Source organism: Ranitomeya variabilis, chromosome 1 (assembly GCF_051348905.1).
Source record: "Ranitomeya variabilis isolate aRanVar5 chromosome 1, aRanVar5.hap1, whole genome shotgun sequence".
Classification (NCBI taxonomy): domain Eukaryota; kingdom Metazoa; phylum Chordata; class Amphibia; order Anura; family Dendrobatidae; genus Ranitomeya; species Ranitomeya variabilis.
In genome coordinates this window covers 326,695,293-326,717,584 of record NC_135232.1, presented here as the reverse complement: position 1 = coordinate 326,717,584, position 22,292 = coordinate 326,695,293, and the positions used below count along the sequence as shown (strand labels likewise).

Sequence of the window (22,292 nt, the reverse complement as noted above, 5' to 3'; positions counted from 1 at the left end):
AAAAAGCACGGAAACGTACCGTTGTTTATTCCGCAGCATGTCAATTCTTTGTGTGTATTCCGCAGGGATTTGCACCTGCTCCATAATAGGAATCCGCAGGTGTAAAACCACAGGTGGAATCCACACGAAATCCGCAAAAAAATTACGGTAAATCCACGGTAATTCTGCAGGTAATCCACAGTGCTGTTTACCTGCAGATTTACCAAAATCAGTCTGGAAAAATCTGCACCACTTTCCGCAACGTGTGCACGTGGCCTAAAAAATACTGCTTGATTTGCTATTGCGTAATATCACTAATATATGCCATGGCATGACATGTTTGTTAATGACCTAACTTTACTCTGTATTCCCACTTATAAATACATTGGAAGAATTGATGACTTTTTATTAGTATTACTATACACCAGAAATCCAGGAAACGCAGCACATTTCCTTTTAATTATGGTTGGGGTCCTGGCAGTCAGATCTTTGCTGAGTAGGATGTGATGGCATGTGTTGTATGCAATTGTTTAACCAAAAAAAAGACCTACCTTAGAATGATTTTACAGGATTTTTGCAGTATGCTTGAATTACAAGTCCTACTCTAAAAATAAGCCCTAGTTACATTCAAAATCAGCATTAGACAGGAGGTGGGATAATTGGGAATTTTCCCAGGGATCCCACTCCCCAGCGTTTCTATTCCAAAGTTAAGACTGCTTAAAGACTTTTGGTGACATCACATTCATGTGACCATGAGGTCACCAAAGATCCTTTAAATCCAGACGTCTAGAGAAACTAAAGAGGAGACAGGCTGTTATATTTGTACCGCATTTGAAGTGTGTTTCTATATACATGTGTATGTGCAGTGAGTGTGGTTAGATATGTGTGTGTCTGTGTGTGTGTGTGTCTGTCTGTGTGTGTGTGTGTGTGTACATGACTCTATTTGAATAAATGTTGATTTTTTTTCTCCAAAAACAAATGTAAATTGTTGTTCATTTATAAAAAATAAGGCATCTCCTGAAATAAACCCTAACCCATCTTTCAGAGAAAAAAAAAATAGGATTCTCTCTTATTTTCAGAAAAACTCAGTGCTAGAGATATTCTATCATTTGTCATAGTGGTAAAATCATTTTAAGAATCAGTCTACCTTAGAAAACGTTTAGGGGTTTCCTGTATTTATATAGTAAGAGTTTTACAAGTTTCCGATATAATGTATTTTTCATTTTCCCACAAAGTTTACTGTATTGCTCCACTGTTAGCAAAGGAGTTAGCTGCTGTTTTCATTCAGAAACTGCAAACACAGACTTAGAATATATAGTCCTAATCTCACCTGAGAAGTAGAGGCATTACTCACTGAGGATTGCCTAGACTGGAACCCAATCCACTTCTCAGTTAAGAGCAGGACTAGCTGTGCATAGTTTATTGTCTTTGAATGTAAATAGCTGCCAACCAATTTTGCTCATCTTTTCACACGATAGGTAATAAATATATTATTTACCAGAAGCCCTACTGATTCAGAGGGTTTTGTTTCCACTGTTTGAATGGAGAAGTGGTCAGGTATTTGAACTACTTTTCAATTTATTGTCTTTGGAACTGAGCCAAACAATAGAGTGGTACTGCACATGGACACCTATAATCATTAGGATCTCTGTAGGTCCCGACATTAGAGAAATGTTGGAAGTGGCCTACCTCTTCAAATAATGGTCTCACATTGTAAGAAAATGCACAATATGATTTCATAAAATCTTCTAAATTGGTAATGTAATACTCATGTTGATTGTGTGTGAGGGAGGGCCAGGGCCGTACTCGTGTCTGAGACTATCTGGTTACACACGCCCTGGCCTCCCCCAACATGTAAACAATGCCCACTTTTTTGCGTACCTTCTGCTACATCATCTTCAACTTCAGGGTCCCATCTGAGCAGCTGGAGCTCTGCTGCTGGTGTTGTTGCACAAAAAGAAACAGAGTTCACATTCAACTTTAAACAGATAACTTTACCTTTTTCTCTTCACAGCACATCCTTATTAAATACAACATCAGCATAGGGTTCCAAGCAGTCCTCATTCTCCATTTTCCATGCACTTCTTCCTACGGCCTTCAGTACATGCCAGGGTCCTACCGCCTCTTGCAGTAATGCAGCGTCCTCCCTTTTCAGACCCACTGCACCTAGGAGTTCCCTCATCTGTTTTGCATGGATCTGAGGACATCAGTCCATGCGGTGAGCTGCCACATGATGAGCCACCTGTGTCACCATACTGCCTTCACCTTCACTGTAGCCTCCACTCCACCACTGCAGTCACACTGCTGCTAGGCTGTACTTCTGTCCCACTGGGCCCTCGATGGATGGGTTCTGTCACTTAAATGTTTCGGGGCCCACTGTGTTGCCCCAGGCCTAGGGACCTCCAAGTTTGTCTGGGCTCTCTGGCCCCTCCTGAGCTGTTTCAGCTCCCTGGCTTTTTCCCTCAATTCAGGAAATGCATGCTATCTTACCCACAGTGGCCCCTCCTATATTAACTAGTTCCTATCGCACTACAAATGTATACTATTGTGTGTTAATGTGTCCCCATCTAGTGTCCTAACTAACATACTGCACTTTCCCTATTTACAAAATGCAAATGGTAGCATGAGGAACATATTCGTGTTACCAAACACAACAGTAGGTATATACACATTGAACATACATCATTTAGTACCAGCTTCAACCGGGATGTGCTTAAAGGGATGGGGGCATATACCAGTCTCTGTCACCCCTTACATGTGTCCATGTGTAAATATGTTTTAAGTGAACACACTGTCTAATAAAGTCAATCCATATTTAGAATTTGAAGCCTTTTTCTGCAGAGCATCAATAATCAGAAATAACCAAATGGTGGTTCAAAATTGGCTTAGCAGCATGAGGTCTAACACTGGTTGAGAAATAGGAGTGTGGGAAAAAGTAACATGTTTTTATGAGCAATAATACAAATGTTTACGTCATTGTTGAGGTTAAACGGCCATTAATAGTTATCAGTCAGTAACTTTTACCTGTGTAGCAAACCGATATCTCTCAGACAAGTCAGGATAACTTGCATGCAGCCTATTCTACATGTTTTGCAGGATGTAAAAACATAATGCTAAATAATAATAATGCAATCTACCAAGTTGTCTAAAAATAAGTATAAAATAAAAGCATAAAATATGATTGAAATTGAATGAAAAAAAATCTGTAAACAAATATGATACACTATTTATACTAAACAAAGAGGAAAAGCTCCAGGTTCTGGTAAAATTTTAAATACAATCTTTATTTCATTGAATTTTTTTTTTTAAATTGGGGACACGATGGTCAACAAGCAACGCGTTTCGAACACAGCTCTTCATCAAGCTTATTTGGAAATGACTAAGCCACAGTCTAAAATACACAGGTGAGATCAAACTACACACATGAAAAATAATTAACTGATTAAGACCGACGAATGCTGTGAAAAAAAAAAAGAAAAAAGAAAACAAAAGAGGATTAAGATAGCTAAAATTGGGAAAATCAAATATACAGAACAAATGTGTATTAATATCTGGAGTGAATATGCAAAAAAGGAAAAACGGAGGAAAAAAATAAGTAGCAAAATGTGAAAACATGGAAATACCCAAAAATTCAGTAATGATATGCTATTTCATTTCTCAAGTTTAGTCCCAGAGGAAATCAGGTACCTAGGTTAAAGTTACAGAACGCTTCTCTCACCAATAAGTGTCTGTGTATGTCACCACCTCGAGACGGTCTAATAATTTTCTCAAAACCAAAAATTTTGAGAGATGAACGATTATCACTATGTGTATCAATAAAATGTTTAGACCCGGAATATATGTCTATTGTTGTAATTATTAATAATGTCATTAATATGTTCATTAATGTGAACTTTCAGCTTGCGGGACATACAGCCGAAGTACAGCTTATTACATTATTTGCTTATTACAGGATGTACATTCAATGTCATAAATAACGTGATCAGTAGAGTTGAGCGACTTTTACTTTTTTAGGATCGAGTCGGGTTTCGTGAAACCCGACTTTGTCAAAAGTTGGGTAGGGTGAAAACGGCCGATTATTGCAAAAAGTCTGGGATCCAACTGAAACACGAAACCCAATGCAAGTCAATGGGGAAGCAAAGTCGGCAGTGAGTGGAGGACAGGAAAACACCTACAGTACCCATTTTAATGCCAAAAACATCAATTCTTGTTACTTAAGCTTGTCAATCTTAATTTACCTTATAATAATAGTTAGGCATTGAAAATTGGGGGTCATTTGGCTAAAGTTGTGGGGGGGGGTAGGGCTGGCTCAAGTTTTTCATGGGCCAAGGAAAAGCGGACTACATCACGGCGGTGGAGCAGGGAGAGGTAAGTATTTCAACTTTGCAAGTGCTGTGATCCTGAGCAAGCGGGGGGGCACACTTGTTCACATTGGCACTGGCACAGGGCCCCTCAAAGTATGGCGGTGTGTTTGACGGCGGGGGCGCCTCCCACCAGCAGAAACACTTTTGCGTACTATGAGGGGCCCTGTGCCAGTGACGTCGCCAACGAGTATGCCCCCCACCTGATGAAGGAACCTGCACTTTCATCTGCACCTTCCTCTTTGTCCCCGTATAAGGTGGTATAGTATGCGGGAAGGGGAACCAGACTTTCAGCAGGGTCAGATACTGGCTGTGTAGAGTGCAAGGGGAATGTAGTGGTCTGGGTCAATGTACCAGCAGACTCATCTAGCAGTGGCTGGGCAATGGGCAGGATGAGGAGGAAACACAGATATAGGCCCAAAGAATAAAGTAGGCTAAATGCCGTTCAAAATTGGTAACAGGACTAAACAGGCGGCATTGCTTTGTTCAGTGGAGGACAACTGTAATGAGAGGCTGACACAGTGAGTAGGCCCAAATAAGTAACTAGGCTAAATGCAGTTCAAAATTGGTAACAGGACTAACCAGGCGGCATTGCTTTTTTCAGTGGAGGTCAACTGTAATGAGTGGCAGACACAGTTAGTAGGCCCAAATAATAAAGTGGGCCAAATGAAGTTCAAAATTGGTAACAGGAGTAAACAGGCGGCACTGCTTTGTTCAGTGGAGGAGAAAAGCTAGGAGCGGCAGACACCGTTAGTAGGCCCAATCAAACTAGTAGGCCAAATGCAGTTTCATATTCAAAATATAGGCCGAAAACCTGAAGATTGAAGCTCAGCTTTGTTCAGTGGAGGAGAACAACAAGGAGTGGCAGACACCGTTAGTAGGGCCCAACCAAACTAGTAGGCCAAATGCAGTTTGAAATTTCCTATAGGCCGAAAGCCTGAAGATTGAAGCTCAGCTTTGTTCAGTGGAGGACAGCTGTATTGAGTGGCACAGACAGACACAGTAGTAGGCCTAAAATAAAAAAGTAGGCTCAATGCAGTTTAAAATAGGTTACAGGGGTACACAGGCAGCATTGGTTTGGTCAGCGGAGGACGATTGCAAGGAGTGGCGCAGACAGACTTACTAGGCCTAAAATAAAAAAGTAGGCTCAATGCAGTTTAAAATGGGTTACAGGGGTACACAGGCAGCATTGGTTTGGTCAGCGGAGGACAATTGCAAGGAGTGGCGCAGACTTACTAGGCCTAAAATAAAAAAGTAGGCTCAATGCAGTTTAAAATAGGTTACAGGGGTACACAGGCAGCATTGGTTTGGTCAGCGGAGGATGATTGCAAGGAGTGGCACAGACTTACTAGGCTTAAAATAAAAAAGTAGGCTTAATGCAGTTAAAAATGGGTTACAGGGGTACACAGGCAGCATTGGTTTGGTCAGCGGAGGACGATTGCAAGGAGTGGCGCAGACTTACTTGGCCTAAAATAAAAAAGTAGGCTTTATGTAGTTCTAAACTGGTAACAGGAGTAAACTGGCGGCACTGCTTTGTTCGGTGGAGGACAACTGGAAGTAGTGGCTGACACAGTACGTTGGCCAAAATAGTAAAGTGGGCTAAATGTCTGCAAAAAAAATGTTCCTAAATAAACAGGTGGCAAAGCTAGGTACAGGGGTGGGTTCCTCTGCTGAGTAGCAGACAGTGGTAGTTCGCGCACAGTATTCACAGGTCTAAATGGAGGGCAGGGCCCTTGTATATTTTTACTATCATCTATCATTTCAACAAATTTGTATTGGCAGTGCCATTGAAGGATTTAACAGCACAGACTAAACAGTGGTGGAGCAGTGAGAGGTAAGGTTTGCAAGTGGTAGAGCACTGTTTGAGCTGGAGGGGAACACTCTCTCGTGGGCGGCGGTACTGGCCCAGGGCCCCTTATATTACGATGGTGTGTTTGACATTGGGTGTGCACCACCACCACCAGAAACACTTCATTGTACTATGAGGGACCCTGTGCCAGTGCCGTCGGCCAAAAGTGGGCACACCCACCTGTCCAGGAAAACGGCACTCGCACGGGTGCTTGCGCCAAGTGGTGACCACAGCCCCGTGGGGGGAGTCAGCCCATTTAGGGAGTTTTAAAAATGGCCTATGGTGGACATTCAGCAGCTGCAAATGGAGGAATTGGAGAAGTCAGTAAGTGGAGTCCAAAAGCAAGACCTTTTTACAGGAAAGCTACGTGTCAGCAGGGGAAGGTGGGGCAAAATAATTAGAAATCCATGATTGGTTCATTTTAATGTAGGTTAGATCATTAACATTTTGGGTAGCCAGATGAGTCCTTTTTTCGGTCAGTATTGAACCAGCAGCACTAAATACTCTTTCTGATAGCACACTAGCAGCTGGGCAAGCAAGCTCCTGTAACGCATATTCTGCCAATTCAGGCCAGGTGTCTATTTTAGATGCCCAGTAATCAAAGGAGAATGACGTGTGAGGGAGAACATCGATAAGGGAGGAAAAATAGTTCGTAACCATACTGGACAAATGTTGTCTCCTGTCACTTTGAATTTATGCAGCAGTACCTGTCATGTCTGCGGTCATTGCAAAATCTCTCCACAACCTGGTCATAAAACCCCTCTGTCCAATGCCACTTCTGATTTGTGCACCTCTAACACCTCTGCCATATGTCCCCCTGCAGCTCGTGTGAGAACCATCACCGCCGCTGTGTGCTGGGAATGCCTGAACCAAGCGGTCTACAAGAGTTGCTTGTTTGGTAGCCAATATTTGCTCAAGGTTCTCATGTGGCATGTAGTGTTGAGCGATACCTTCCGATATCGGAACGTATCGGTATCGGATTGGCTCGGACGATATTCCAAAAATATCGGACATCGCCGATACCGATACCCGATAGAAATGCAAGTCAATGGGACCAAAATATCGAAATTAAAATAAACCCTTTCTTTCCTTGTAGGTTCATTCTACATGAAGGAAAACAACTAAGAATAATTTAGGATGTATTGGGCAGGTGGCGTAGACATTAAAAGCATAGAGGTTTAGCCCAATCAAACAGAATCGCAGGAATTTTTTTTTTTTTTTTTTTAAGACGTTCGGAGTTACAAAGATATTGACAATGTTAAGTTTTTTTTTTATTTTGTCAGATATTGATGTTTCACTACTTCCATGCCCTTCACCTTCTTTTTTACTTCTCCAACACTTTCTTCATCATCCTCAGCAGCAGCATCTTTGACATCAACTTCTTCTTCACCTTATTCATCATCTTCTTCATCTTCTACCTCTTATTTTTCTTGTTACATTCTTCATATTCTTGTTATTAAACTGTTATTCTTCTTCATATTCTACTTCTTCATCATATTATTATTTGTGACAGGCATTCCTGTCGTTGTTATGTATAACAGTTTGAAGATTACACCTTCCGTTCTGCCTGTCACAAAAGAGTTACAACAGTATTTGTCCGCGTTCAGTTAGGCCTGCAGCAGCAGGCTTTTTCCAGGGGCACCACGAGGAGGAACGGACTCACCCCCATACACTGCTTAGTCTTCTTCTGCTTATAATTTAGATAACATCTTTTGCTCTCATGTTTAGTCTTATGCTTAATGTTCTTCTGCTCTTTGTTCTGCAGCCTCTTGTTCTTCTGCTTCTCGGTCTTCCGGGTCATCGTCTTTAGGGTCTTGAACTTGGAAATGTAGCAGAAGGTTCAAGTAGGCTGAGAAAATGCTGAGAACAAGCTGATGGAACTGGAATTCGGATGGCTACCCGAAGGTCCAAGAGCCAATGGAACTACCGAGGACCAGCTGACGTTACTGTAACCCGGTTACTAAGCAGGAGGTACCCATGCCAGAAAGCACTACCAAGGACCACCTGACGTTGGTGGAACTCGGATACCTAGAAGGAGGCACCTAAGCCAAAGGCTCTGCCCAGAACCAGCTGACGGTACTGGAACCAGGATGGGGAGCAGAAGGTACAAGAGCAAAAGACTCTTCCGAGAACCAGCTGACGGTACTGGAACCCGGATGGGTAGCCGAAGGTCCAAGAGCCAATGGAACTACCGAGAACCAGCTGACGTTACTGGAACCCGGTTACTAAGCAGGAGGTACCTGTGCCAGAAAGCACTACCAAGAACCACCTGACGTTGGTGGAACTCGGATACCCAGAAGGAGGAACCTAAGCCAAAGGCTCTGCCCGGACCCAGCTGACGGTACTGGAACCAGGATGGGGATCTATTCAAGATTGTCTTCCTAGAGCTCCAACTAGCGGTGTTGGAGCAAAGGGTCAGCAGGGGGAGCAGAGTGTAGGCCGAAGCCTGCACTGGAGGCAGCTTAGTGTCTGTTGTGTCTCCGTGGCGTTTGCAGGACACATTGCCGGCTACACAGCAGGGGAACAGCTGGCATTACTGAACCCCACTGACACATTGGCGAGTGTTTTTCTCTGTGCAGCCAGCACTTCAGGGCACCAACTGGCGGTGTTAGAGCCCAGGGAATCAAGGAGGAGCAGAGGAGCAGAGTGTAGGCCGAAGACTGCAATGGAGGCAGCTTTGTGTCTGCGTGGCGTTTGCAGGACACGTTGTTGCCAGCTACACAGCAGGGGTACAGCTGGCATTACTGAACCCCACTGACACATTGGTGGGTGTTTTTCTCTGTGCAGCTAGCATTTCTGAGCACCAACTGGCGGTGTTAGAGCCCAGGGAATCAAGGAGGAGCAGAGTGTAGGCCGAAGCCTGCACTGGAGGCAGCTTTGTGTCTGTGTGGCGTTTGCAGGACACGTTGTTGCCAGCTACACAGCAGGGGAACAGCTGGCGTTACTGAACCCCACTGACACATTGGTGGGTGTTTTTCTCTGTGCAGCTAGCACTTCCGAGCACCAACTGGCGGTGTTACAGCCCAGGGAATCAAGGAGGAGCAGAGGAGCAGAGTGTAGGCCAAAGCCTGCACTGGAGGCAGCTTTGTGTCTGCGTGGCGTTTGCAGGACACGTTGCCGGCTACACAGCAGGAGAACAGCTGGCGTTACTGAACCCCACTGACACAGTGGCGAGTGTTTTTCACAAGTGCAAAAATCACCTCATGGAAAACTCGCCACACGCAAAACTTGCACAGGCGGAAAAATTGCCACATGCACAAAAGTTGCAACACATGCAAAAGTTGCCTCACACAAAACTTGCACATACTCAAAACGCACCACACATAAAACTCGCCACGTGCAAAACTCGCCATGCGCAAAACTTGCTGCACACAACTTGCTACACTAACCTGTCACATGCAACTCGACACACAAAAAGTTGCTACACGCATGTCGCCACACAAAACTCATCTCACAAAAGTCGCTACATGCATGTCGCCACACGCAACTCAACACACACAACTTGACACATGAAACTCGCCCTAAAACACACACAAGTCTGGTATTATCCTTCAAAAATAAAAATCTGATTAATAAGCAGACAAACTACAAGAGCAACAACTGTACCATATAGGAAATACGGCAGCTGTCAGTCACATGACCTGTCTATTATGTGTGAGCTAATATATACTGCCAGGGGGGAGAGCTTCCTGTTGGCTGGGGAATTATCAGGCTGCCAATTTAGCTTACAAATACTTAGGTAAAAATACTGAGCAAATAACGTGTGAACGAGGTCTAATACAGGAGGAGATGACAAACAGATATATACTATATACAGGAGGAGATGACACACAGGTGTATACTATATACAGGGGAGATGACACACAGGTATATACTATATACAGGAGGAGATGACATACATTTATATAATATATACAGGAGGAGATGACACACACATATATACTATATACAGGGGAGATGACACACAGGTATATACTATATACAGGGGAGATGACACACTGGTATATACTATATACAGGGGAGATCACATACAGGTACATACTATATACAGGGGAGATGACACAGGTATATACCATATACAGGGGAGATGACACACAGGTATATACTATATACAGGGGAGATGACACACAAGTATATACTATATACAGGAGGAGATGACACACAGGTATATACTATATACAGCAGCCGATGACATACAGCAGGTATATACTATTTACAGGGGAGATGACATACAGGTATATACTATATACAGGAGATGACATACAGGTGTATACTATATATAAGGGAGATGACAAACATGTATATACTGAGGGGAAAATGAGAGATGTGAGGTGAAAATGAAAATGTGTGAGTGCAAAATGAGAGGAGTGAGGGAAAATAGTGGAGTGATCGGAAAATGACAGATGTGAGGTCGAAATGACAAGTCTTAGGGGGGAATGAGAAAAGTTAGGGGGGAATGAGAGGAGTGAGGGGAAAATAAGAGGAGTGAGGGGGGAAATGAGAGGTGTAAGGGAGAAAATGAGAGATGTGAGGGGGAAAATGAGAGGCGTGATGGGAAAATAAGAGAAGTGAGGTGCTATAACTAACCACAGATATTTACTATGCCCAGGCAACACCGGGCTCTTCAGCTAGTCCAAATATAAATCCCTACTTTTGTTCCTTATAGCTGCTGCTAAGTTACTCATTCCTCTACATTGGGTGTTCAAAAACTGTCCGACTCTGTCAGACTGGATACATAAGGTTGACCAGTTATATTATATAGAAGAAATAATAGCTTACACCTATTTCACACAAGACAAATTTACAGTAACCTGGGCCCCATGGAAATTATTCAGATATAATGATGAATGCCTGAAATTGTTGAGACAATAGTCAAATTCATAAAACAGATGATGTTTCAAGCTATTCATAAAAGAAAGTAGGTCACTTCTTATCTAGAAATAATGGTTCACTTGCTAGTCTCATGAACCGAAAGGACTTAAACGTTGAAATCAACATTCCCTTTTCTTGTAGAGGACCCCCCATCCCCTCCTTCTTTTCCTCCTCCTTTCTTCTACCTTTCTCTCTATGTTTCTCTTCATATTTACATTGTTTTAAATTTGACAGGTTAGTATTTATAGACATGTTATCCTTTTTAATGCTGATTGTATTAAGGCACAGAGTTTCTAAAGAAGAAACCATAATACTTGTTGGGGAGAAGACAAGCATATTATAAGTTATTGTTCTTTTTTTTTGTCTACTTTTTCCCACCATAGGACTTGATTTTCTGAAGGATGACTGTGTAGCACTTTGAAATTTAGATCATATATACCTCTGTCTGTACCCTGTTATGTGTTAAAACCCAATAAAAAATGTTTATGATAGAAACAACCAATACTGCAGAAATGAAGACCATACCTCGTCATTTCAAATTATACCATGACTGTGACTCATCTTTACTTCTGGTTAATGGCATTGCAAAACAAATATAGATATATGTGGGGGTGATTGGAAAAAGTGCTTGGCACAAAAAGAAGCCAGATGGATCACCATTTTATATACTTTGTCATATAAAGGCTTGAATGAAGCCCTTTTCTCTAACTAGCTTTCTATTGTGCTTTTTATTGTATTTTATTCATTTTTCTGATCATTATGAGTATTTTTATTCTTTTAATATAGTTCCCCTTTCATTTTATTATTATAATTAGTTTTTCTTTGCTTTTCATTGCAGATCTTTCACCTTTGATGAATCAATTTAATGTTATTATATTTGTTAATGTATGTTAATAATCATGCAGTTACAGTATATTCTATAATAATCCTTAATATTTGGTCTTTGCAGGGTGTTTTAATTAAATTTTCATATATTTTATATTTTCACATCTTTATAATTAATAAACTGTTCTATTGTTTATATGTTTAGTCATTAGCAGCATGTGTTCACACACACACACACACATATATATATATATTGTAGCATGGCTAAAGGGTGTCTAATCGACGGGAGGTATGTATCACAGAGAAGGCTTGTCGCTGTGATGTAACCCGGAGTGTTTTCTGTTTGCACATAAAGCAATAAGGAGTTGCTTAGTATATTTGGGTCCGGGTTACGGGTAGCTATGAGAGATGGGAGGGTCTGGCTACCCATATACCTGTGGACAGAGTTCCCTGTGTCCAGGCAGGACACTACAGACAGGAGTCTGTGTGTGTGGAGGAGAAAGCCTCCACAGTGTGTTAAGGCCCCAGGATTGGGCCTGCGTGCTGGACATAGCACAGCTTGCGTGCCTACAGACCTGAGAGAGCGGAGCTCTTCTATGGACTTTATGCTATGTCGGCCTGATTTACAGACTGTTTTCCTTTTTGTTGCTGCTTTGCTGGTTTATGGAGCAAATAAACCCACTTGGACATTAAAGAGAATGTGCCTCCTGTTTCCTCCAACGCACCTGAGTGAGTGAATCCCTACAATTGGTGGAGAATGCGGGCAAAGATCCAAGGTGCACGTCTTGCAGCGCTGGCTGGTTTGAGCCAGAAGATTGGATGGTATTGACAACCGTGAGTAGAAACTGATCGGGGTCAGTGAGAAACTACTGTTTTGGGATACCTCTGAGGAGAAGAGGGATCCGGGAACCTGTGTGGCCGGCACCAACAGGTAACGGACAGGTGTCCGTGTGTACTGACCGGGGTCAGAGTGGAAGAAAACAGAGACAGTGTGTCTGGGCATCTCTGAGGCCGAGGGGTGTCCAGGAACCCGTGAAGTTGCCAATGGGTGACGGTCTGAAAACCGTGTATTGTACTGACCGGGGTCAGCGAAAAACTATGTTTGGGCTGTGGGTAAAGCCGGGTGCGTAACAGACCGGAGTCTGTGGTGTTCTGACCGGGGTCAGTGAGAGACTGAGTTTTTTTTCCTGAGAGTCAGCTTGCTGTGGACCGGCGAGTCCATGTATTTGTTTTTTCCTTCTCTGATCAAATTGCTGTGGCTCGGCGGGGCCACGAAGACTGAAGGCGTCTGGCGGTAACTCGGTGGGGTTACGAAGGTTGTGGATCGGCGGGTCCACGAAGTCTGCGGTAGAGCCTTGTGGAGTGCAGTGCAGTTGCAGCAAGAGGTTCTGCAGCAGCCGGAGCTGCAGTTGCAGCAAAGAAAGAAAAAAAAAAGAGAAGACATTGCTGGTTTAATGTGTGCAGACTCTTAAAGGGCCAGAGTCACATTGGTGTGCTGTGCGAACTGGGGCCTGAGAGTGCTGTGGGAAGTCCACGGGGTGTACCCCAGAGTGGGTGGTGTCCCTAAGAGCGGGGTGGAGTCCCAAAACGGAGTGGTGACCCCAAATAATTATGGTTGGCCGAAAAGGGGCTGGGCATCCCAAAAAAGGGGCGGCATCCCAAAAGGGGGTAGTTGCCCAAAAAGGGGTGGAGTCCCTAAAGGGGGTGGTGGCCCTAAAGGAGAAAATAGCCCACAAGGGGGTGGTGACCCAAAAAGGGGTGGAGCTTTCAAATGGGGAACAGCAATGTTTGTGTTTTGTGTATTCTGAGTGCGGCATAGACTTCCCATTTGATGACAGCCCACAGGTGTGTACTGTTATGTTACACTGTGAAGGAGTATCTGGACTGCTGGACTCAAAGAGTCAGGTGACTCTGACAGGAACTCCTCTTGTTCTCTGTCTAACCGAGAAAAAGGTCAATGTTCGCTGCATTCATGGGGTCACTGTTAACTATACTGTGGACAGAGTGATCATTGATATGTCCAAAAATCTAAAGTGCCAAGATGGCGGTATAACACCAGACTTGTTCTACTCATTTGAGAGGGGCCGGGACTTTGTGATCTTTGAAGACATATGGGAAGTTGACGCAGTGTGGGGTTGTTCAGAGGAGAGACGCAATGGTCATATTGAAGCCCCACTACAGCAGCAGGCTGGGGGGATTCCTGGTAATGGGATGTGTAAAGAGGAAGTAGCGCCACCTAATGTCAATAGTCCAGAGTTACGGGTGACCGGAAGAAAGTGTGGGTCTGACACCTGTTTAAATGGGGAATTGCTGTTCCAGGATGACAGAGTGAGAGGGGGTGACTCCTATCCAGACTGTGACTCGAGCGCAAAGGGAAAGGAGTACAGTAAGGAGGAGCTGAGTAAAAATCGCAAATCTTCATCACGTCGCGGGGGACGCAGAAAGGCGGGACAGGTTACACCCTCTGAGAAGAGAGATGATGAGGAAGAGACAGGGTCAGGTACAGATCAGGTTACTGTTCTTGATGAGGAGGTCACTTTATCTCTGACAAACCCTAACACTGAGATAGTTAGTGACGGGCTGAGGTTAGAACAGACCTGTAGTAGACCCACATCTACAATGCCTGGAAAGAGTGAAGTGGCTCAGTATGATGAAGTACCTGATGCTGGAGAGATGGAGATCTCTGAAGTTACTAAAAGTCAAGAGGTACCTAAGAGTAAACAGACAGAGAGACCAGGAGAGACCATAGAGCTGGATGCAGAAACAGCTGGAGCTCTGAAGAGGCAGAGTCTGGGTAGGCAAGAGAGCCCTTCTGAAAATGTACATGTGCTGGCCAAAAGAGAGCAGGACCATAACATAGAGCTGCTTAGAGAAACAGTCGAACGAGAAAGGGTCCTGAGGCAAGCAATTGAGCACAAACTGGGTGACCTAGAGAAGGAGGTCGTTGAACTCAGAGGTCACCTATCATCGTGTCAGGCCATGAATAGGGCCATATTGAAAGATATGGATGTGCTCAGAATGGCTCAAGAAAAACATCAGCAGGAGCTTCTCCAGAGAGAGGAGGAACGTCGCTGCTTGGCAGAGGAGTTGCCAATGCCCATTTTGGCGAAGGCTCAAGCGGAAGAAAAGACTGAGGAAGAGTTCGTGCTAAAAGCGGAACAGGAGAGTCACCCAGTCGTGACAGACGTCTTGGTGGAAAGGTCAGAGGCAAAAAGGGAGCCATCTGTCTTTGAAGAGAGTGAGACCCTGCTCTTCAAGACCGTGATTGATGTACCTGAAGAGGTGCAAGAAGCCTGTATCGGTGAAGGTGTGCATGAGGCCTTCAGAAAAGCAGTGGAAGCATGTAGTGTGCACTGGGCACCAGAGACTAAACAGTTGGTGATACTGTCAAATAGGGAAGTCACAGTGAAGCGGGTGGCTGTCCTGAGGGATATGCACCTACACTGCCTCCGTACAAAGCAGAAGATCATTTTGAAGAATGATGAAGCCGTTCGACGTTTGGAGCGTGAAAGGAAAGCTCTTACTCAGCTGGGCTTAGTGGAAGACACAGTCCAAGTACCCAAAGGTCTGGTGGCAAAAGCCATTGGGAAACTTGGGAGAGTGATGCAGGAGATGGTGGATAAATACGGTCTGAAGAGACTGAGGATACCGGCTGATGAAAAGGTCCAGGTCATGGATGAAGATGGAATGGTTCCGTTCCTGGTTGTCGGGTCCAGAGAGAGTCTTAGGAATATCTGCATGCTCCTGGAATATCACGTGGCCTACCTAAGGGAGGTAGAGAAGCTGAGACGTGAGAGACTGCAAGTTAATAAACAGCTGCCAGAGAGGCGAAGAGGTGCTCCAAAGCCTGGAAGTCCTCAAGCTGAAGTTAACAGAGGATAGACGTAAAGAGAAGAGCTGCTCTCCGAAGGAAGATAATAGGAGAGATCAACAACCGAGAGAGAACCGAAGGTGGTCAGTTGGAAGAGCTAGAAATAGTGACTCCTCAGTTAGCTCAGGGTTAAGTGACCTCAGCAGGAGATCCTGTAGCAGACGAGGTGACAGGGTTCAATAACAGGACCTGACTTAGACAGACTGTTTGACTGTCAGGGACGACTGAGAGAGGTCTCTAGTCGGTTTAGGATAAGTGCCAAGCCCCACGGCTTTAGGCAGAGGGGGGAGGTATGTAGCATGGCTAAAGGGTGTCTAATCGATGGGAGGTATGTATCACAGAGAAGGCTTGTCGCTGTGATGTAACCCGGAGTGTTTTCTGTTTGCACATAAAGCAATAAGGAGTTGCTTAGTATATTTGGGTCCGGGTTACGGGTAGCTATGAGAGATGGGAGGGTCTGGCTACCCATGTACCTCACCCCTGGGTAAAGGGCATAACCATGCCTATCTATGTTTATTTCAGGACCTGTGGTGATGTCAGAACCACATGTCTAATCATGTGACAGGTACCTGGGTGTGGTTTCAGGCTTCATAATGGAGGTGTGTTTGGCACATGGCGGTGAGTGTTTGGGAATCTGTGAATGTGGATGTGGACAGAGTTCCCTGTGTCCAGGCAGGACACTACAGACAGGAGTCTGTGTGTGTGGAGGAGAAAGCCTCCACAGTGTGTTAAGGCCCCAGGATTGGGCCTGTGTTATGACCCCAATGGCAGAGGGTCTCAGGAATCAATACCAAGTCTGCAAACACAAAAAAACAGCTCATAGGGCAGTGGTAACTGGGCTGACCATATATCTAATCCTAGCACCACAAATAGAAGTAGCCGGGGAACGTGCCTACGTTGGTTCTAGACGTCTCGCGCCAGCCGGAGAACTAACTAACCCTAGAAGGGAAAAGAAAGACCTTTCTTGCCTCCAGAGAAAAGACCCCAAAAGTTGGATACAAGCCCCCAACAAATAATAACGGTGAGGTAAGAGGAAAAGACAAACATAAGAATGAGCTAGGTATTTAGCAAAGAGAGGCCCACTAGCTAATAGCAGAATATAGTAAGATGACTTATATGGTCAGCAAAAACCCTATTAAAATATCCACGCTGGATATTCAAGAACCCCCGAACCGTCTAACGGCCGGGGGGAGAACACCAGCCCCCTAGAGCTTCCAGCAAGGTCAGAAATCACATTTAGTACAAGCTGGACAAAAATAGTAGCAAAGCAAGTAACTCAAAAAACAAAGAAGCAAGACTTAGCTTAATTTTGCAAGAGCCAGGACCAGCAGACAGGAGCAACAGAAGGATCTGATTACAACGATGCCAGGCACTGGACTAAGGATCCAGGAAGTTAATATAGCGAAACCCCTGGACTAACGACCCAGGTGAGTGCCAAACAGAAAAAAGACAATCCCAGAGTCATACCACTAGTGACCACAAGAGGGAGCCAAAAAGTCTAATTCACAACAGGCCTGCGTGCTGGACATAGCACAGCTTGCGTGCCTACAGACCTGAGAGAGCGGAGCTCTTCTATAGACTTTATGCTATGTCGGCCTGATTTACAGACTGTTTTCCTTTTTGTTGCTGCTTTGCTGGTTTATGGAGCAAATAAACCCACTTGGACATTAAAGAGAATGTGCCTCCTGTTTCCTCCAACGCACCTGAGCGAGTGAATCCCTACAATATATATATATATATATATATATATATATATATATATATATATATTTATGCATCATTGTTTCACCATCATGCATCTCATGGTCTCATATCACATTATCAAAATCTCTTTTCCGTTATTTCATTACTTATTATCATGGTTTCACCCTTCATTATTTATTGTGCATGTTACACTTTTCACTTAACGTGCCCTTGGTTCCAGGGCATAGAGCTGCACTCTCACTCTCTGCCATTCACCTTGTACGCTCACCATGTCTGCTATATGATCCGCTTCACACAGGCGCACTTCGGTCTAAGTTTATGCTTTCACGGTCAGGAAACGTTCAGGATTTGCTGTGGATTAGACGCTGCGTACAGCCACAGAGTCCAATCCGCAGTCACCAGATGTTACAGCATAGTGGAGGGGATTTTATGGAATCCCGTCTCCACTATTAACCGGACATGCGGCGCGTCTTTCCAGACATGTCTATTTATCTTGCGGAGATGCTCAGACTCTGCAAGATAAATAACACAGTCTATCTGTAGGATGCGGTGATTCCGGATGTGTTAATTAAACACATCCGGAATCACCGCGCTTATAACAGGGGGTGGCGCTTTGGGTGGGGCAAGGTATCCACTTTTTCCAAAGCACATAGCTTCCAGACCGTGGATACATACCCTTACCTGGAACTCTTGTGATCCCGGACATACTTTTAATTCCAACATGGAATGCACACCGCCGTCACTTCCACCCACGTGATGTGCTTCGTGGAGACGCGTCCTGTGGGCTGGATGTGACGTTGGTTATATCATGCATGGCATATCTAATAACCCGGCTTCAGCTGTTTGCAATCAACTCCTCTAATATAAACACATGATTGGCTCCCCCTGCTTTAAATATTCCTCTGAACACTCTTCCTTCATCCCCTCATCAAAGCTCAGGTGAAACGCATCAGGCAGCTGCAGGTTGTATGCGGGGTCCACATTACTGGTTTTTGCATCAAAATGTGATTTCTAACCAAATAAAAATGATTACCTCTAATTTTAGTTGTGCATAATCTTTTTAGGTTGTATAATATTCCAGTGGATACACAACACCCGTATTATTCTTTATGAGTATATCCTAATAGCACATAAACTAGCCACAAATGTTATAATTGCAAGAAAATAACAGCACAGGGAATTTGTTTCCTGTGGGCATAAAACATGCAAATCCCCAAGTAGACCTCCTTGATACACATAAGGAAAACACAGTGAAAGGCAACAATATTGATTGTGGTGAATTACTTGCTACTCTCTATATATTCTCGCTTGTTTGCATATTTTTTTTCATTTTAGCATCAATATTTCTAGTGATCAATGCATGTGTTGCTTCAAAGAGTATACAACAGTGCACATAACAAACATGACATTTTTACTGGAATGTATGGATTTAACTGCAGAAAAATATTCTTTATGAAAAGATTTTCACACCGTATACAGGATTAACCTGTAATGGTAAGTATAGCGGGAAGAAGCAAGGTTTGTCATCCTAAAGTTTCTTTTTTACCTTTTTTGAACAAGTCCTAGACTAAATTGTTAATCATGAACACTTTATCTTTATATGATATAAATTGCCCTTTAGTTATTTCAGTAAATGAAGCCAACAGGGCTCATACTCACATGCGAGAAAATCGGATGAGTCTCGCACGTCAATACCCGGCACTGCACCTGGCACTCAGGAGAGCTGCGTGTGGCTGTATGTATTGCTACGCGGCCGCATGCTCCGATCCGAGTGTCGGGGCAGTGCCAGATATTGACATGCGAGACTCATCCGAGTTTCTCGCATGTGAATATGAGCCCTAAGTCAGAGAACAGCAAACAGTTGTTTAAAATACAGCTTCCAACATATCCTGACAGCAAGTGGATATCAAGAAATGCTGGTTAGGTATGCAACTATTATAGATACATTGGTGGTAATCACACCCAGACCCTGCAGGCTAAGGGTCCCAAAAGGTCCCTTTGGCTTATATGAAAAACTATTGCTATTAAATGCCTGTGATATTTGGCGGCCCTGTTGGAGATTTTGCATTGTGTTCTTGATCTTCAAGTGACAGCACTGATGCTGGTAGTTGTACAGTAGTTTAACAGCGGTCGGAGTGCTAAAGATTGCTTACTTTTAGACTAGGACATAATCGACAACTTTAAACACCTGACTATAGAATACTAGAGGGCTACTCACACAAACTAAATATGTCTTAATATATGTATATTGGTTCTGTGGCTATTTCAGAAAGATTGAGAAGCACAACTATAGATCACGGTTCCCACCTCCCTCAAATCCTCAGAAAATCAGATGGGGCTCTACTGAATGTTATACTAAAGCTGATCAAGCAATGATGGCAAGCATGATTTAGTTTATAGAATGATATCTCAGTATTTCATGAATAATCATATTTTTTATTTTTTGATTAAAAAAAGACATGAGCTATTTGAACTATTCATCAGTGAAAGAGTTTGTCCTCATTGGTCTTCCACACTCTGCAGTTATGAAAACTCCACTTTTCTTGTTATTTTCTGCTATATACTTGTGTACTCTTCTGGGGAATGTACTCCTAATTACTGTTATAAAAGGAGATTCTCGCCTCCACAAACCTATGTACCTCTTTCTTCTTAATCTCTCTTTTTTAGACATCTGGTTGTCCACAGTCACATTGCCCAAAATGTTGACAAACTTTGTACAAGAAGAAACAATCATCTCTTTCCAAGGATGCGTTTGTCAGTTGTATTTCTTCCACTTTTTTGGAAGCACAGAGTGTTTTCTTTATACTGTCATGGCGTACGATCGTTTTTTGGCCATTTGTCGGCCATTACATTATCCTAACTTCATGAACTTGAAGCTGTGCAAACAGTTTTCTACTGGGATTTGGATTACTGGATGTCTTCACTCCATGATACATACTACATTAACTTTTCGTCTCCCTTTTTGTGGGCCCAATAGGATTGACTACTTTTTTTGTGATGTAATCCCTTTGCTAAATCTAGCATGTGCAGACACCACTGTGAACAGAGCAATAATAATAACTAATATTGGAGCTGTTGCCTTAATTTGCTTCATCTTGATTTTAATATCATATGCCAATATAGTAAGATCAATCATGAACATAAAAAGTTCTGAAGGCAGACGTAAAACGTTTTCCACATGCGCATCACACATGATTTCTGTGTTTTTCTTCTATGGACCTCCTGTCTTCATTTATTTGAGTCCCAACTCTTTGGACTTTGTGATCGAAGAATCTATAGCTGTGTTCTATACTCTTGTAACCCCAATGTTAAATCCCATAATTTACTCTTTGAGAAATAATGACGTTAAAATATCTCTAAAAAAAATGTGGTCACAAGCTAGATGAATTATTCTTGTCAACTGTGATTGTATCACCATTTAATCCATACTTTACACTTTTCAAGTGTCCTGCAACCAAATAACCCTAAGGGTATGTGCGCATGTTGCGGATTTTGCTGCGGATCCGCAGCGGATTGGTTGCTGCGGATTCGTAGCTGTTTTCCCTGAGTTTACAGTGCCACATAAACCTATGGAAAACAAAATCTGCAGTGCACATGCTGCGGAAAAAAACGTGCGGAAACGTAGTGTTGTTTATTCCACAGCATGTCAACTCTTTGTGTGGATTCCGCAGCGATTTACACCTGCTCCATAATAGGAATCCACAGGTGTAAAACCACAGGTGGAATCCGCACAAAATCTGCAAAAAAATTGCGGTAAATCCACGGTAATTCCGCAGGTAATCCTCAGTGCGGTTTACCTGTGGATTTACCATAATCAGTCCAGAAAAATCCGCACCACTTTCTGCAACGTGTGCATGCAGCGCCCCAGAGTCCTGGTCGTCGCAGTGATGTCGCTCTGCCACTAAGGGGAGTGATGTTACGTCTGATTGCACTAAAAGAGTTCACCTGACCAGGTATCACAGTCACACATTACACTTCACACTCTGGCCACCAGGGGGAGCAAAGGGTTCTATGTAGTAGGCCACTCCTGACACTCTGGTAAAACTGGGGGTTGGATAGGAAGTCAGGGAGAAGCTGACTGGGTTTTGCCCAGGCAACATCTTGTGAGAGAGGGAGTTCCTGGGAAGATTCAAGGGGGTCTCTGTCAGGGGTGGGATCCTGACAGTGGCCTAGCGAAAAGGACAGATCATTACGGAGCCGCGCCTGCACCCATTGCGGTGGCATCCTAAGGAAGGACACGAAGCGAGGTTTATTGTGGAGAAGTGAGAAACGAGATCACAGCACAAAGGAGAATAGAACCAGTAGGAGTCGTGCCCTAAGACCGTGGCAACATCCTACTGAGGCGCGTAGCCGGTGGCCGGAACGCCAAGGAAGTATTGGGCTCTAAGCATTACTTCAAACAACGGCAGGACAGTTAATTATAGGTTGGCTGTCTCACCTAAATCACCTAAGCAGACAACGTAGGCAGTTGTGGGAGAGGGGCGTCTCTAGGGTCCCTATAAAATAACTCCAGGCCTACCCAATCATACGGGTGCGTCCTAGCCATATCATCTGGGGGAAGGAGAGAGAAAGAACATCAGAAACAGACACAACAGTTGTGAGAACTATCCCGTGGTGCTCAGCAGGGAGGTACTACAATTTGGGCAGCACGGTGGCGCAGTGGATAGCACAGCAGCCTTGCAGCGCTGGAGTCCTGGGTTCAAGCCCCACGAAGGACAACACCTGCAAAGAGTTTGTATGTTCTCTCCGTGTTTGCGTGGGTTTCCTCCGGGTACTCCGGTTTCCTCCCACATTCCAAAGACATACTGATAGGGAATTTAGATTGTGAGCC

The 22,292-nt window shown here is 43.8% G+C and overlaps 1 protein-coding gene across 1 annotated transcript; it reads left to right on the top strand.

Annotated features, from left to right (window-relative positions):
* Positions 1-19,920: 19,920 nt before the first annotated feature.
* LOC143795312 (olfactory receptor 10G7-like) lies at positions 19,921-20,847 on the top strand. The gene has a single exon (XM_077281006.1). It carries the CDS (start codon positions 19,921-19,923, stop codon positions 20,845-20,847), a length of 927 nt encoding a protein of 308 aa, XP_077137121.1.
* The last annotated feature ends 1,445 nt before the right edge of the window (positions 20,848-22,292 follow it).